This window comes from Labeo rohita, chromosome 5, assembly GCF_022985175.1.
Source record: "Labeo rohita strain BAU-BD-2019 chromosome 5, IGBB_LRoh.1.0, whole genome shotgun sequence".
In the NCBI taxonomy this organism is placed as follows: domain Eukaryota; kingdom Metazoa; phylum Chordata; class Actinopteri; order Cypriniformes; family Cyprinidae; genus Labeo; species Labeo rohita.
Genome location: NC_066873.1, coordinates 8,311,691 through 8,329,623, shown reverse-complemented (window position 1 = coordinate 8,329,623; position 17,933 = coordinate 8,311,691). Strand labels below are relative to the sequence as shown.

Here is a 17,933-nt window from a genome sequence, read left to right as displayed (position 1 = left end):
GAAGGTTCAAATGTAACCAGAGGGACAACCAAAAATGCAGCAAAAGTAGAATCTGTAATCTGTATCAAAAATTGATACTGAAAACATAAATGAACACATAACGTTATATTTTTGTTAAAATTTACAGCTTACACACTTTAACAACAAAAATGACCAAGGCCAAAGTCTAAAGTGGGAAATTGGTACTCATTTGTACTTCTGCTACTATCATATACAGAAACGTACTGCACAGGGACATAATGCACACATTCCAAAAACAAACAAAAAAAATCACTCACACAGGCGGAGCAAAACAAAAAAAGTCGTCATAAAAGCTGGAAGATGAAAGAGAACAAAAAAGACAAGCAGCTGAGAGAAGTAGTCTAAAACTACAAATTATCATTGTCGTAATATCATCATACATAATAAATTATTATTCACATTTCAGACATTTTTTTTAAATTATACAATGTTGCTTTTGCATTCTAAGTGACACATTTTAGTAACCCTGCAGAATAGATTTCCATTTTAACAGCTGAAGATGTTATCGGTAGTTGTAGCTCTCGTCGTCATATTCTAACTCATCCTCCTGCTCGTCTCCGAGTTGCCCGTATCTGAATTTGCGGTACACAGTGCCATCCTGTCCCATATATACAATATCTTCATCTTCATCATCTTCGTCGTCATCATCCCGACTCATCTTCTGATCTCCGAGGTCCACCAGCTGTGACTCACGGAACCGTCCAGAACTAGAGCTTGCTTGACCACCGTAGGTGGAGGTGGATGATGAAGTGCCTCTGTAGAAGCTGTCTCTGCCTCCACCATGGCCCAGTTTTTCATACCCACGTGGAACAGGGGGCTCAGGCATGGGTCGTTTGGAAAGAGAACGCTTAATGAGGATGATTACAGTGATTAAGGCGAAAACAAGCAGGATGGAGGTGGTGATGAAAAGTGGCAGGTTTCCTGTGTATTCCTCTTCCTCATGGTTACGGAAGGCAAAGTTAGTGCTGAGGACACACTCACCTGCAACAGGGATAAAAGTTGATTTTTAATGTCTGAGACAGAACAAAGACATGTATTATGTTACTAAATATTTTAGTTTAAAGAGAACAACTAAAGCACAAATAAAAATTTCAAGGCAGGCTTGTTGGAATAATGTGTGACATTTCTTTGAAATATTACGGTGCTTCTTGCAAGTTTCATTACTCTTTCTAATTGAAATGTCCAGGCACTAAAAGCATGTTCAGTTTTATGCTAAACATTAATCCAGCAGTGTTTTATTACTTCGTTTCTGTATGTATCACAGGATTTTGGAAATACAATGTGTGGTGAGTGGAGCTAAAAGGTTAATGATCTATCATGATCTAAAATAATATATTGCCTACACAAAAACCTACCATAAACCTAACCAATCGTGTTAAAAAAAAACAAACATGAGGAAAAAACATATTATAGCTTGCTTCTAGAAGTCTTTGAGCTCTTTTATAATGACTCACGGGACTACAGTGCTGTACCAGGTGAACTACTGAGCAAGTTTACTACGTCAGGAAAACCATACTTATGGAGTTTGTTATCTGTTGCATATTTCGAAATGTATTAGTTTACAAATTATTCTGAGGTCATAACATTGTAAGGAACCAAGCAAACGATCCCAGCTGAGGAAAAAGGGTCTTATCTAGCGAAACGATTGATCATTTTCTACAAAAATTTTTTAACCTTAATTGCTTATCTTGTCTAGCTCTACAAGTACTCTGTGCATTCCGGTTCAATACAGTTAGGGTATGTCGACAAACTCCCATCTCATTTTCTCCTCCAATTTCAGAATCGTCCTACATCGCTGCAGAAGTGTTTACAACCCAGTGTTTACAAAGTGAACATGCAAAGAACGTCAAACACCCTTTACGAAAAAATCATGTAGGATGATTTTTGAAGTTGGAGGAGATTAGGAAAAACTTGTGACTTTGGAACTTTGATATGTGCCCCCAACCACCCAAATTATTCACAAAGGTTTTGAAGCTTCAAAAGACAGTGCTATGAATTGCTAGGTCAGTTATTTTGTAATTGTGATCAATTTGTTTGAAGAAGAATGGTCACTTTAAATCCAAATACCTCTGGTCTCAGTACAGTTACAACACTCCTGCTGAACTGTGGCTGTGTCTTCCTGTTCTGTGTTGGTGCAGCAGGGCAAACAGCGCCCCTCTGCGGTCAGAATGAACTGTGCTGGGCAGATGGTGCAGTTATGAGGCCCTGGACCTTTGCATTCCAGACAGGACTCATCACATGACACACATTTATAGCCTTGTTCCTGCAGAGAGATCACAACAGATATCATGTGACCACTTTCATAAAAAAGGTCAAAGTAGACAGGAAGTTTACATGTTTGAATAGACTGAACCAGAACAAAAGTTTACCTCAGGCTCAGCATATTCTCTTGTGAGGCAAGGTGACTCGCAAGCACCCTGTGTGAGTCTATAACCTGGATGACATGAGTCACAATCCTCAACACTCTTGCCTGTCAATTGAAATGACATTCCAACATTTTAGGCTTAAATTACTGAATGGTTAATGGTTGAAAATAGAATTCAAAGGTAAGGTGTGTTCGTTTTTGTTTAAAATAGGTATATGCATAAACCATTTGAAGGTTGACTTATTCCTGTAGAAAAAAAAATGGCAGGTAAACTTGTAATCACCCTCTTGTAAAAAAAAAAAAATTCTGACATTTAACTCGATGTTACACAGTGGTATGCGAAAGTTTGGGAACACTTGCAGAATCTTTCAACAAAATATAAAAAAAAATTAGACATCTTCATCCTGTTCAAAAGTTTTCACCCCCAGGCTCTTAAAGCATTGTGTTTCCTTCCTTCAGTGAATGTTTGAAACTTTTTTAATAGTTGTGTTTTAGTCCCTCAGTTGTCCTCAGTGTGAAAAGATGGATCTCAAAATCATACAGTCACTGCTGGAAAGGGTTTAAATATGCAAAAGATGCTAGGAAACTGAAGAATCTACAAACAATTTGATGAACAAACAATTCAGAACAAATAAGGGACTCATGAACAAATATCACAAAACAAAAAAAAAAACAGTCGTAAATTATCCAGGTAACCACATGCAGTATTAACAACTAAGAGTTCCCAAACTTTTAAACAGGGTTATTTTAATAATTTAAGCAATTTTTTGTCTTTTGGAGTATATTTAATCATTTTTTAATGTAAAATATCTTACTCAGGACAGTACTAAATAAAAAACAACATGCATTTTGTATGATCTCTCTTATTTTGTTCAAATTATTCACATTTTCACAGATTCTGCAAGGGGTTCCTAAACTTTTGCATGCCACTGTATATTAAATGCAATCACTTCAGAAGGATTTAAGCTGAAATTTTGATGCTTAGTAACTAAATGGTGCATTTAAGTTGTCAGAAAAACCCGAATTTCAGTGAGAAAACACAGTATAATGGACTCAATAAATAATAATATAATAATAATGGACTCAATAAATGCAGTGATTGTATTAATAGTAAATTTCTTACTTTTTTTTTTAATTACAATAAATCTAAGTTGCATACCATGGCATTGTACTAGATAAAATATATAATTATTCAATGTATAGCAATTCAAAGAAAAAAAAATCATTCATCATTTTGGAGAAGAGTTAAACATCTTGAAATTGATGTAAAAAATGTAAATCACCATCTTACTCCAACCAAAGAGATTTGAACCTGACATCATAATTACAACTTGAACGCACCATAAGTCTTTGTAATTTAATCTATGTAATTTCTTAATTACTTTTATTCGCTTTGAAATATGGTTACTGACAAACATTTATGGTAAACTGTAATGTAATGTTATTTCTACTGAAACATATATGTGATGTATTTAAATATATGTAATTTGTAAATTGCACATTTGTAATGACGAATTTTAGCATTTAAAATATTTACTTACTTGACAAATATTGCAAATATTGAATAACATACTACAGCTAAAATTAAAATCAAGACCTTTCCAAGTGTTTTAGTAAGTTTAGTAAGTCAAGACATCAAAATAAGTGTACTTCGAAAACACTTTACAATAAGGTTCTTTAATTAACATTAGTTATCTACATTAGTTAACATGAACGAAGAATGAACATAACTTCTACAGCCTTTATTAATCTTAGCTAATGTTAATTTCATCATTACATGCATTATAAAAATCACAAGTTGTGTTTGTTAACATTAGTTAATGCACTGTGAACTGTCAACATGAACAAACAATGAACGACTGTATTTTTATTAACTAACAAAGATTAATAAATAGTGTAACAAAAGTATCGTTCATTGTTCGTTCATATTTGTTAATATATTAACTAATGTTAACAAATGACACCTTATCTTAAAGTGTTACCTGTACTTCTTTAAAGTACAATTAGAATATTTTTATTTAAAATGCTTTAAAGTAAAATATTTTACTTAAATTAAAAGTGTAGTTAATTCTGTTAAGAAACATCAAGTCATGAAAGTGTGCTCTCTGTAAGTATACTTACAGTAAGCGGCTTTTATTGCATTATTATTTTATTATCTGCAAGAAAATTTTTTGAAATATACTCCTAAGATTTATACTACAAGTGTATATTCAGTACAATTAAGCTCACTTCTGTTTCACAATGGCCTGATTAGTAGAATTGACTAGATTGTCTGAAATATGTCGTCATATCTGTAATTTGTTCCAAACTGTACCTGCGCATGTTCTGCAGCTGGGGTGACAGGCTTCACAAGTTTTATGGTGTGTATCATGGTAGTACGCATCAGGACAGGAAGACACACAGCGCCCCTGTTTCCTGATAAACAGCATCCCCTCTCTGCAGCTCACACATCCCTCAGCACCGGCCTGAAGACACTCCCCACAGCTCTCATGACAGCGCTCACATGTCCTAGACACAGGCGAGGCGTAGTAACTGGAAAAGATTCAGTTAAAAACATTTTGAAACAGAAAATGTAATGCGTTGTCTAAAAAAAATTGAGAAGCCACTGGACGTATGACCTAATACTGTATTGTATGTTTATAAGGCAACACAGGCCAAATGCCTTCCTACAGATATTGAGTACTGTAGTTACCCAGACCGGCATGTGTCCACACATTCCTTAACGTCTCTGTAAAGGTGAGCTCTGCAGCTCAGGCACTCGTGGCTGTGCCGTCCCATGCAGCTGAGGCAGTTAGGATGACAGGGTTCACAGCGCTGGGTTTCCCCTCTAAAGAAATCGTCTGGACACTGATTCACACAGCTGCCATCTGTGGATGAAGTGGAACCTTTGTTAACACTGAAGCCTATGAAAAATGATTTGAGCCCAAGTAATGAATTATTATAAATTTTGAAAACACATGTGCTGCTTAATATTTTTATGGAAAGCATGGCACATTTTTCTTTTCAGTGTTCTCTGATTAATAGAGTTCAAAAGAGCATTATAATGTAATTTAAACAAAAAATAATTATTGCGCCCTTGTTGAATAAAAGTATTGATTGCTTTACAATATTTATTAAAAATTGTGGCCCATATTTCGTTGCTAATCATGGAACGATTTTGGTGCAGTACAACTGCTGAAGTACCAAAAAGTTTTCCATTTGTAACAGCTGTTTTTCCTTTTAACATCAGTTGTTTTTCCTTTTAACATCTGTCGTAGGAAAACTTTGACCTAGAAAATCAAAAAAATTCAGGTAAAGTAATATGTGATCCTGGACCACAAAACCAGTCATAATTGTAAATTTTTCAAAATTGAGATTATACATCAGACAATGTTTGGCCGAGACACGAAAGTTGTTCAAATTATAGCAATGCATATTACTAATCAAAAATCAAGTTTTGATGTATTTACAGTAGGAAGTTTACAAAATATCTTCATGAAATATGATCTTTACTTAATATCCTAATGTTTTTTGGCATTAAAGAAAAATCGATAATTTTGACCCATACAATGTATTTTTGGCTATTGCTACAAATATACCTGTCCAACTAAGACTGGTTTTCTGCTCCAGGGTCACATATCGTTCACTGCAACTATTGCCCTTCTGATTTTTTTTTTGCACTGAAGTAATCTTCCACTTGTGAATCAAGAGAGTATCAGGCCTCAACGGCACAAACTCACTGAGTAGATAGTGGTTCTGGTTGCAGCTGAGGCACTGGTCCTGATGTGGGCCGGAGCAGTCCTGGCAATACTTGTGACACAAGTGACATTCTCCATCCTGGTTGCTGTAGTGGTGTGAGGGACATGTGGTGGGTGTGGCACAGCGCCCGTGGGCATCCATCGCCAGGCCCTCAGAGCAGCTGGTGCAGGATGTGTCGTGAGGACCAGAACAGGTTAGACATGAGCTGTCGCAGGCTGCAGAACAAAAAGAGACGTTTCATTAACATGATGTGATCTAGTGATGACACCAGTGTTGGGGGTAACACATTTCCAAGTAACTACCAAAGTAACGCATTACTTTTTAATTTACAAGAGAATATCTGAGTTTGTTTTTCAAATAAGTAACACCAGTTACTTTGTTTTCCAATTTATTGACTATGCACCGTGTAAACATGTTTATTGTAGTTCTAGACTAAATGTGAACATGCATTTACTCATCTCACTTGCACAAAAACAGATTGCAAAATGAATAGGAACAGTAAAATATAAACTCAAAATCACAACTAATGCAAATCTGCAATAATTAAAAATGTTAAATAACACAAATATCTCATGTATTTAATTCCATTTTATTAACCAATGTCTTTGCTGCAGACCTTTGATCCAATTTAACCTAATATACAGAAATGACTAGATAAATTAACATTAGTGCTTCATTCACATTTTTTTTTTTATTGGTAAAGAGCGTTTGAACTTTATTCTCCTGCGTTCTACTGTACAGACATGAATTTCCTTTTTCTTCAGCATGAGGCTTATTTATTTCACTTTTTGGTATGAAATGGCTTTTACATTCGCCAAAAACAGAACTTTTTATATTAAAAACAAACAAGCAGGCCCTGTCCAGACTTAACGCAAAAAAAGTAACTCAAAACTAATGTAACACATTACTTTCCACAAAAAGTAACGTAACTAGTTACTTTTTAAAGGGAGTAACCCAATATTGCAATGCAATGCTTTTAAGAGTAACTTACCCCAGCACTAGATGGCACGATTATGGTTATTAAAACTGACAAAATGTATATAGAAAAATCTATTTAACTGTAATTTAATTTTTAAATGAACATACTGATATTATCAATGCAGTAATATATCTACTTAATTACTGACATTATATTTTTACTGTAGAGCCAGTAAAATGAGGACTGGCCCCCTCGTGTTTCCTGGATTATCCATTATGCAAAAATCAAGTCGATTTTTTTTTTTTTTTTTTTTTTTTTGTTCCTTGACACTTATCTTCCTTTTGTTTCTTTTGGTCCTTGCCACTGTAAGGGTTTTGGTCTGTTGTCTGTGTTCTAGGTCATGTCTTTTATTTTGAAGTCTATCCATTTCCTGTTCCTTTGTATTTGTAGTCTCTTTGTAGTTTTTCTGTTGATTACCCTGCTATTGATTACACATGTGTCTTGTTTGCTTGTTTGTGTCTGCCTTTTATACCCCAGTGTTTCTGTGTTAGTTGTTGAGTCCTGTCCCCAGTTCTGTGCCTTTTATTCCTGGTTTCTGCTCCTTGTGTTTGATTATTGTTTGTCTAAATAAACTGCATTTGGATCCTACTCTCCTTCTTCATCTCTGAGTTTGCATACATCACAGCCAAATATATTTAGTCCCCCTGCCACAGTCTTTGGCTTGCACACTAGATGACTAAAAATATAATGTGTGCAGTGTGTTATGTATTAAGTATTATATATATTAAGCCTTTGTACTTTCAGTTAACTCCTTGGTTAAACTGCTTGAGGGTGAACGATATTACATTTTTAATGCTTTAATTAATATGCATCACTTAACCGTGTCAGTCATCACCAAAAAGTAATTAGTCTTGTCCCTACTCCAAATAAATTGAATAAAACCTCACAGGTTTCATAAAGTTAATTAATAATGAATTAATAACAAAAATTAGTTCACACATTAATAATTAATAGCAAATTATAAAGATGGAATGCATACAGTACATTCACATAAAGCAATATATAGAAAATCTCATCTGTGTTATTGTTTATATCACCACAAAATGTAAACTGTATTATTGCAAATCTCTGTAAAGTTGTATATATATATTCTTTCCAACTTTATGTAAAGTGATATAGACATAATATACTACATAACAAACCTCAACTTCCGGATTTAACCTTATATCTTTATGCACTTTCATGTAAGATAAAACTACATCTTATGTTTGTGTTCATCATTTGAAATATGTATTTGTTGGAAGTGATATTCATTTGTTTGGGTGTAATGAAGAATAATTAAGTGGAAAAACATGACTACACCTTTAATAGTAACAGTAAAGAATGTGATGTAGTCTCACCCATGCACTCTCCGGACCTGCTTTCCCTGTAAGTATGTGTGGGGCAGGGTGCTAGACATGCTCCGTTGTGTAGTATGCGTTCAGGGTCGGAACAGGAATCACAGTTGTTTGGTTTGGGCCCATCACATAATTCACAATCGGTGTGGCAACGCTCGCAAATGCCTTGATCTGTGTCCTCGAAAAACCCATCAGGGCACACCGCTATACACTGACCCGCATGCAGGAAAAAGTTTTCCTTACACTCTGAAGTTGAAAGAACAGAAGAATATAATAACTAAAGTAACATATTTAACAATGAATGTAAAAATGCTCAGATTGATAAAGTCAGAATTTCTTCAATATATTAATTGATTTCAATATTATGTAACAGCATGTATTCTATTTATTAATTCATGTGATGTCATTAATGTATTTACTTGATTGGACATTCCTACTGTTTTATTCTGTTTGATTTCTAAAGATTATTTTAGAATAGCTGTAGAATTAGAATACTTTAGAATATTTTGTAATAGCTGCACCAGCATAGGCGTTTATCAGAAAATGACAGAGAAAGGTTAAAGCAACATACACTGCATTAATGCATTTAAATCAACATACATTTTATGACTTTATGCATTTTTTGGGAACTGAACCCATGAACTGCCATGCATTACTGTTTGAGCTAGAAGAAAGTTTAATTACCCATATGTATGAAACCTGTAAGAAACACTGTTGATGGGATTAATGCTACTGAGAAAGCCATTACATTCTCAGAGGGGGGAAAACGGTACAGTATTATTATTTGAAGTAGGTGATAGGTATTAATATGCACCCTTTAGGGGTAAAAAAAGTACAAAGGAGTACATTTTAAAAGGGCACTGCCCCAGTGACAGCTGCTGTAGAGATAGAAGAGTGTAGAAGACTGTTGCAACAACAGTGAAACATCTTTGTTACTTATTTATTATTTTCTCAATGTAAAAGAACAGTTCGTGAAAACGTGCAAAACTGTGATGAATTTCAGTCTCACCTGTACAGAGTCCATCCTCAGAGCAGATGACACAGCTCTCTGGACACTGCACACACTCCCCATTCCTAACTGTGTGTCCAGACGGACATTTCGCCACACACTCATGGTTGTGGAGCAGCAGTGTCTCCTCACAGCTCAGACAGTGTGTTGCATTCTTCTCACAGGATGTACAACCAGATGCACAGCTCTTACACACCTGACCCACTGGATACCCTCTGAACATACATATACATGCATATAATTTAATAGAATATACATTTACAATATAACTACTACAAAACACCAGAAATGTTAACAACTGCATTATTTTTTTTTCTTCCATTTTTTCACTTCTGTACTGGAAGTGTGACATTTTTTGCCTTTTATTTTTAACCCTAAAAAACATACTCTATCATATTTGATGCACAAGTCATCTATAATGTCAACATAATCAAAGCTTTGCTGAAAAAGCTGTTGTTCATACTACGTGTCAGCAATGTATTACATGTCTTCATTTGATTGATTTTTAATTTTTAGTAAGTAAAAGTACTTAAACAACAGGTTTTTTAAAAATATCAGTAATTCAATAACGCCCCCTTGTGGTAGAATTACAATGCATTATGTTTTGCCCAACACAATGAAAATGCAACGATTTAATTATAAAACTAAGTATGTTATACCATCTTACTAAGTCAAACTATTGGGAAATATAGAGTAGCTGATATTTCTATGCATTTTTTGTAAATAGTTTCATTGATTTACATTATAAGCTATAGGAATTTCCTTTTTTGGCCATATAAACATCAGTAATGGCACCTACATATTTTTGTTCAGTTTGGGCCTTTGACTAAGAGTTGAGGTGCTTTTCCTTCAGAAGCTCTATATTCTTCTATCATACTGTATGAACCATAAAAGACTGATGTACCAAATATGATAGTCAACAAAAAAAGCAAATGAGCAATATTGTGTAAATGTGCATAATAACAATGTAATTAAACTGTAATTAATGTAATTGATTCACTCTAAGATTTAGACTAGATATGTAAGACTAAATTCTAACTAAATTGGTGCAAGAACCCTGAAAAAGTGGATCTGTGGGAAAACAGTATATCATTAGCTTTTCATACCTCTATATAAAAATCAGTAAATGGTTCTAACCTTGTGCACTTGCGCACACACTGGCCGGCCTGCAAATAAAGAGGGTTTTTACGTGCTGACTGGCAGCGTGTGCAGAGCTGATCATCCTGGCACTGGGCACAACCTTGAGGGCAAGTCTCACAGTGCCCACTCTCCTTACTGCCAAAGCTGCCCGTCGGGCATCGCACCACACACATCTGATCTGCATTCAGATATCGATCTAGAAGACAGAGTGGTTAAAACACACACACACATAATGTCTAAATATTTATTCATCCAACTCTCTATACAACCAACCAAAGATATTTCCATCATATTCTTGTTTAAGTTGTACTACCTTTAACACAGGTGTTGCATTGAGTCTTCATTCTCCCCCAGCAGGATTCACATGAAGAGTGACAGGTCTCACATTCTCCATAATCTGAGAAATGAAAGCAGGAGCAGTTATAACCAACAATTGTTTTATAGCAGAACCTATGACGCATGCTCAATTGCATCGATTGCAGTCTCTTTCAAATGTTAAAAGTATATTGCAAATCCAAAAAAATGTGAAATCACTGCGGTCAGCTGACAACTTAGGGTGTGTAAATCAGTACAAATCGTAATTACTTCAAATGAAACTTAATTAATGATTTTTTTTTTTTTCCGGATTTTGATCCTGAGGATCCATTTGTGCTTTTTGTACAATAAAAATCTAAAAACATATAACAGATAATGTAACATTAGCTACTTAAGGTCACTTAAGTGTAAATAAGGAGAAAACACTTCCATGACTATGTTTCTTCAGTGCAGTTTGTGTACTTTGTAATACTGTCAAATTAAAAAATATTACTTTTAAGTACATTTTAGATCAATATGTTTTAATAGTCTTTTGTCAGGCCTTAAAGAAGCACACTTGTGTTAATGTATTGAATAAGGTACTAAAGTACATGTAAAGTAATTGTGTTACATTTAAAGTTAATATATTTTAAATGTAGTACATTGCAAGAACTTAGAAGAACGTTTTTACTGTTAGTGAATAAACAAATAGACATACCCCCCAAAAAAGGTACAAGTTACAAAAGTACCTCATCTATAACTAAAGGGTGCACATTAGCACCTTAGGGTAATAATATGCACCCTTAAGGTACTACTATACATGTTTTAGGGGAAAATATTTTAGAGTACTGCCCCAGTGGCACAAGCTATTGTACAACTGTAAGGTAAATTTTTTGCACATTTTTTTTTGTGAAGCTACAAAGAAATGACCATACAGAAAGCTGAAGATATACTGAAGTCATTTTGTATTCAAGTCATTTTACTTTATATGTCTAATAAGTTAATTATAGGGTGTCAAACTAAAGCATTCTTATATGAAAGTACAGATGTTTCCAGCTTAATCATCAGTTAATAATAGGCTTTTCCAAAGCTAAGCACTTGAAAAAGCCCATTATGTAATAGTAGAATTTAATTGTGAAGTACTGTGGTTAAAAACTCCGAAATTAAAGGTCTCTTTTGTTTTCAGCAATATACTAAAATGAATGAAGTCATACAAATGACTACAAATGCTCTCCAGATTTTCTCCTGAGAAAAACCTCCAGTATCTGTAAACTCTTCATATAAACCCTCCTCCTGGAGAGGTATTTTAAAATGCTCTCACCAGTGAGGTACGTCTGGGCAGGGCAGACATCCTGTTCAGCAACACAAGCTCCATTGTCAAGTGTAAATCCATCACCGCAGCTTTCACAATCACTGTCCTCTGGCCCACTGCATGTTTTGCAGTCTGAGTGACATTCCTCACACTCCTGGGAATCTTCATCACCATAGAAACCATCAGGACATTCCCGCACACACTTCCCATCTGCAGGGAACAGTACATTAAACACAGTCTTGTCCAGCTGAGTCAAAAGATGATGTAAAATTTCTTAAAAATTAGTTTCAAGAAAAGTTAAAAAAGTTTTTCAACACATAGACTAAGTGTCTTGCTGTCTGTTGAAGTTTTAAGGTCTGTTTTGTACCTATGGTTGTGTCTGTGTAGAAAGTTAGGAGAATGTATTGTGCTGATGTGTTTATTAACATACTAAAGCACAAGCACTTGATTATAATTTTAACTGTAGAGTGTTGTTTGATATTACATGTAAAGTTATTATATTTTAAATGTACTAAATTGCAAATGTATTATTCCAAATGTGTAATTACAACTTACAAAAATGACAAAATTCATGATTTCAAGTTTCAACTGAAATGACATTAAGAATATTTTAGTTTACCACAAATGCTTGTCAGTACATTTAACCATTTTTCATAGTCAGCAGAAGTAGTAGAAGGAAAAAACAAAGCATACAGGTGTACTTAAACATTTTATCCTACTTCACTGGTTTAAAAAAGGCACTCTAAAGTTGCATTTAATATATTTAAACTACACATTTATACATTTTTATTTATTTGTAAACAACATGAAATTAAGCGGGTACTCTTACAGGAAAAATAAGGTGGATAGCTAAACTTAAATCATTTTAAAGGGATAATGAAAATTCTGTCATTAATTTCTCACCTTCATGTTGTTCCAAACTCATAAGACACTTGTTCTTTGGAATACAAATTAAGATATTTCTGATTAAATTTGAAAGCTTTCTGACTCTGCATAGACAGCAACACAACTAATTTCAAGGCTCAGAAAAGTAGTAAAGACATTGTTAAAATAGTCCATGCGACATCAGTGGTTCAACCCTAATTTTATAAAGATATGGAATACTTTGTGTGTGCAAAGAAAACAAACATCTTAAGTTGTGTTCCGAAGATGAATTAAGGTCTTATGGTTTTTGAACGACAAGGGTGAGTAATTTATTTATTTATTTATTTATTTATTTTGTCATTTTTGGGCTTACCCCTTAATGGGCCCAGGCCCCTGGTTGAAAACCACTGTAATAGAGCATGGTGCTAGCAATGCCAAGGGCATAGATTTCCCAGAGAATGCACAAACTGATAAAATGTATACCATGAATGGTAAAATGTCTAACCTGACAAGAATAGGTCAGCTTCACACCAGTAACACTCATCTTCATCACAGCTGACACAGTCATGCTCACAGGACACACAGCTCATGGTCTCCTCCACTGTGTATGTTTTAGCAGGACAGTGCTTATAGCAGCCCTCTTCAAACCTGTGCAAAAAAAAAAAAAAAAAAAAAAAAAAAAATGTTGGTCACACAACATTTTGGTAAATGAACTTTCTGACATTTTTATTCCATCTTTCACACAAATTTCAGCAGATCGTTCTGTTACATCATTTAACTGTTTCTTACTTGTAATATCCGCCAATGCAGGACAGACAGTGTTTGGGATTATCTGCAAAGTGAAGGAACTGTAAATTATGTAGAAACATCTGTCTGGTCAACTCAGTACTTTACAGTGGAATGTAAACACAAATCAATTTGCCATCAGTGATATTCTGATTTACTAAATAAATGTAATTAAAAGTCTGAAGAGCACATGGCAAACAAACTCAAACATCAGCTATGTGCTCCAATACAAAACTAACGCCGAGTATGAGCAATAGTAATAGTATATGCTGCTGAACTTACAGAGAACACACTTATTACATCCCTCTTCACATGACATGCAGTCATCATATTCTGGATCTTCCACCTCCCCTGAAACACACGCACACACAAATTAGTTAAATGCATTGACTGTCCTGAAAGTGCAAAATAATCTCAAAGCCTGGCATCATTAATAATATTTAAATGAATAGTTCACCACAAAATGAATTTATGTATGAAAAAGAACTGCTAAATATCTCTTGTCGCGTGTTCTTACAAAACAAAACAAGCTATTGAACTTTACAGGAAGATAAAGTCAGACCTTCACCACACTCCAGTTTATTACACACTCCGTCGTTGAGGTAGAAGGAGTCTTCACACTTGATGCAGTGTGTAGCTGAGGAGCAGAGTTTACAGTGTGAAGGACACGGCTCACATGCCTTCAGTGCTGTGTGGAAATGAGCCTGAGGACACACTTCCACACACTCGCCACTGTAGAGGTACCGGTCCACCCCAAACTTATCTACAGCACACACAAACACATAAGACACATAAATTACCATACCATCCACACAGGGACACATACTGTAGGTGGTGATGGTGATGTTGTTACTCGTATTTTCATTTTGGTGGCTTGAGGCCAGGAATTAAATTGTGGAATTGGAAAAAGATGTTTTATCTTCCAATCTAAAGGTAAATTAAAATACAAGCTAAAGTCAAATTTGTTATAAGATGTGAGACAGTCACATTGGATTTTTTTTTTATTGAACTATTCGCATCTTTTTGGTTTTACTTGCTTACCACTAAACAGAAAACTACTATACTTTTAGACTACAGGCCACATTTGGTGCTTGCCAAGTGTTCATTTGGACACTGGATGGAGCTCTTAGAGATAAGAATAACTGGATAGTTGAGGTTGCACATGCTAATTTAGTTGAGTTAATGGGCCATTTGGAATAAGATGAGAAATGAATCCTGACCTGTATCACAGCTGGTACAGTTAGTAGGACCAGCATCAACACACTGAGCACAAGTGTGGTCACAAAGGTGACACTGTCCACTGAATGGATACTTCCCATCTGAGCAGCTGACCACACATCGCCCCTCATCCAGCCAACTACAAGAAAAGCACAGAGAAAATGCACATTATTCGCAATGTACAGTAAAATAAGTGCGAAAAATAATAAAATATTTATAACAATTAAAAATGTTTAATGTTTTTGAAATTAGTCTCGTATCCTCACCAAGGCATTTATTTGATCAAAAACTCAGTAAAACAGTAATACTGTGAAATATTACCACTTTAATATATTTTCAAATGTATTTTATTCCAATGATGGCAAAACAGAATTTTTCAGCATTACTCCAGTCTTCAGTGTCACATGATCCTTCATAAATCATTCCAATATGCTCAAATACTATCATTATTATTGATGCTCAATTATTATATAATTATGGTTCTTCATTATTCTTCCTACTAATTGTTAAAAATTGTTGAAATTGTTTCTTACTGTGTGTTGGAGCAGCTGAGACAGTCCACATTTGCTGGACCTTTACATTTTTGACAGGACACATCACATGGCTGACACTCTCCACTCTTATCCTGATATTCCCCTTTAAACACAAACATAAATTACAATTATATCTGAAATGTTACAACAACTCTGCTTTATATTAACAGGTTGAACAGAATATAACTTACCATCAACACAGTTGTGGCTGAGAACACACACACCATCCAGAAGTGTGTGCCCATCTACGCACTCACTGCAGTTTCCTTTACCTGGCCCGACACAGGCCAGACAGCTCGCATCACACCTGCACATATACACACACTTCAGAATCAAAATATTGATAGGAGATGATAAATGCTAAATAGATGAGAAGAGGTATCACACATACCTCTTACAGGCGCTCTGAGTGTCTGTGCTGTCAGAGTTCGCTTGTACAGCATAGAAACCTTGACTGCAGGAGGACACACATCTCCAGTTCTCCATCAGGTAGCCTTCAGCACAGCGATTACATGACTCTAGACCTGCAGCTGTACAAAGACATGACCCTTAAACATCACATCTACACAGAAAGATCTGTTAAAGATACAAAATGTCATAGTCACAAGATCCTGTACAGGTTTCCTATTGAAATTTGATCACAATGCTGAACCAAATCTTAATGCTCATATGCATATTATACATTAGAATTACTTGACTCTTAGAGACCTTTGTGATATTTAAATTAAATATTTAGAAATAAATAGAAGACAGTCCAGTTGTTAGTTCACACAGCACTATTTTCAGGAACAATTGCGTTATGAGATCCCAAAATAATAATAATAATAATAATTATAGCTGATAATAATAAAAATAGCTGATATAAGGCATTTACACACATACAAAAAGAGACTTTTTTTTTTGCAAATACAGGTAATTTACCATAGAAATACTATGTTTTGTAATGTTTATGACTGTTATAGAGTCAACTGTGGTCCGATCTCCTTAAAACTTTGCATGCTTGTTTAGAACCTGTCGTATTTGCTCACCAGGTTTCGTGAAGTTTTGAGTTTTGCTTTAAGCTTTATAGGATATTGGGTAAATTTGGACAGGCCCCTTTTTACATTTTAACATTTTTGGATAATTATTGATCTAGAGCAGGGGTCACCAGACCCGGTTCTGGAGGGCCGGTGTCCCTGCAGAGTTTAGCTCCCAATCCTAATCAAACACACCTGAACCAGCTAATCAAGGTCTTTCTACGTATACTTGAAACTTCCAGGCAGGTGTGTTGAGGAAAGTTGGAGGTACTCCTGAACTCTGCAGGACACCGGCCCTCCAGGAACGAAGTTTGGTGACCCCTGATCTAGAGAATCCAAGGAATTATCTGCAGTGTTTTGTTTTTTTTTTCCAGATTGAGCAAACAATCTAGGACTAGTTTTCAAAAGTAGTTTTTTTTTGTTTTTTTTTACATATTCTCCATCTTTTAACAAATGATTTGATTGACAGCAGTGTAGGCAAAGTTGTCCTAAATGAAGAGTTCTACACTGTAAAATCTAATTAGTTGGGCTTACTTAAAAAAAGCATGCAAACCGATTGCCTTAAAAAAACTAAGTAAAGTGAAATAAGAATAGTATGTTGTAGTGACAAATGCTTAGTATAGTTTACTTACACGGGAGCTCTAGTAACTAAAAAAGAACTGTAGGGGGTACTTGATCATTTACTTTAGGCTTATAAATAAAATAATATAATGGTTATTGTCACAATTAATAAAAATAAATAAAATTGAATTGTTACCATCGTTGTGATTCACGTGCTGAATGTTGAAGTTTGTGACTTGAGCACATTATCACAAATATTAAAGGACTGTCTCAACCCAATAAAGTTTCTCAAGGTGTTTATGAAGAACAATAAAGCTGTAAAATATCATTAATAAATATAGAAAATACATTAGCTAAAGAATTGGAAAGATTTAGCTAATTGAAATAACAGAACTTGAAGGTTACCTTCTAAAAGCAATCTCCTTATTACTTTTCTTCCCTTGAAATCAAAAATTATGACTTCATGTTGCATTGCTGCATCAATAGGAAGAAAATTATAACAAGAAAAGCAAAGTTCCAAGTGCCCAACCAAACAGAACATTAATCACTATAATGGTAAGTAAAAAAAAAAAAAAAAATAATAATAATAATAATAAAAAAAATAAATAAAATAAGACACACCAACAACATTTTACGAAAATCAACATCAATTTATGAAGTCAGTTTATGTGATGTTCTCTCAAATATATAGTTGTACTGAAACAACATTCAAGATGACTTTGGAAAATGAGTGAATGTAACTAGTGAAAAATAACCACAT

The 17,933-nt window shown here is 34.7% G+C and overlaps 1 protein-coding gene across 1 annotated transcript in view; it reads right to left on the bottom strand.

The window, feature by feature from the left end:
• Positions 1 to 474: 474 nt before the first annotated feature.
• The window catches only part of pcsk5a (proprotein convertase subtilisin/kexin type 5a), a 28,700-nt gene continuing 11,241 nt past the window's right edge, over positions 475 to 17,933 (bottom strand). Inside the window, exons 19-37 of the mRNA XM_051110349.1 lie at positions 15,988 to 16,126; positions 15,788 to 15,903; positions 15,597 to 15,699; positions 15,066 to 15,202; positions 14,408 to 14,608; positions 14,128 to 14,196; positions 13,849 to 13,891; positions 13,565 to 13,707; positions 12,205 to 12,405; positions 10,903 to 10,986; positions 10,587 to 10,785; positions 9,450 to 9,664; positions 8,444 to 8,686; positions 6,106 to 6,339; positions 5,079 to 5,253; positions 4,701 to 4,918; positions 2,391 to 2,491; positions 2,089 to 2,284; positions 475 to 1,002 (exon numbers count right to left, since the gene is read on the bottom strand). Of these exons, the coding sequence (XP_050966306.1) occupies positions 524 to 1,002; positions 2,089 to 2,284; positions 2,391 to 2,491; positions 4,701 to 4,918; positions 5,079 to 5,253; positions 6,106 to 6,339; positions 8,444 to 8,686; positions 9,450 to 9,664; positions 10,587 to 10,785; positions 10,903 to 10,986; positions 12,205 to 12,405; positions 13,565 to 13,707; positions 13,849 to 13,891; positions 14,128 to 14,196; positions 14,408 to 14,608; positions 15,066 to 15,202; positions 15,597 to 15,699; positions 15,788 to 15,903; positions 15,988 to 16,126 (3,296 nt within the window). The 3' untranslated portion in view covers positions 475 to 523. The remainder of the gene's footprint in view (positions 1,003 to 2,088; positions 2,285 to 2,390; positions 2,492 to 4,700; positions 4,919 to 5,078; positions 5,254 to 6,105; positions 6,340 to 8,443; positions 8,687 to 9,449; positions 9,665 to 10,586; positions 10,786 to 10,902; positions 10,987 to 12,204; positions 12,406 to 13,564; positions 13,708 to 13,848; positions 13,892 to 14,127; positions 14,197 to 14,407; positions 14,609 to 15,065; positions 15,203 to 15,596; positions 15,700 to 15,787; positions 15,904 to 15,987; positions 16,127 to 17,933) is intronic.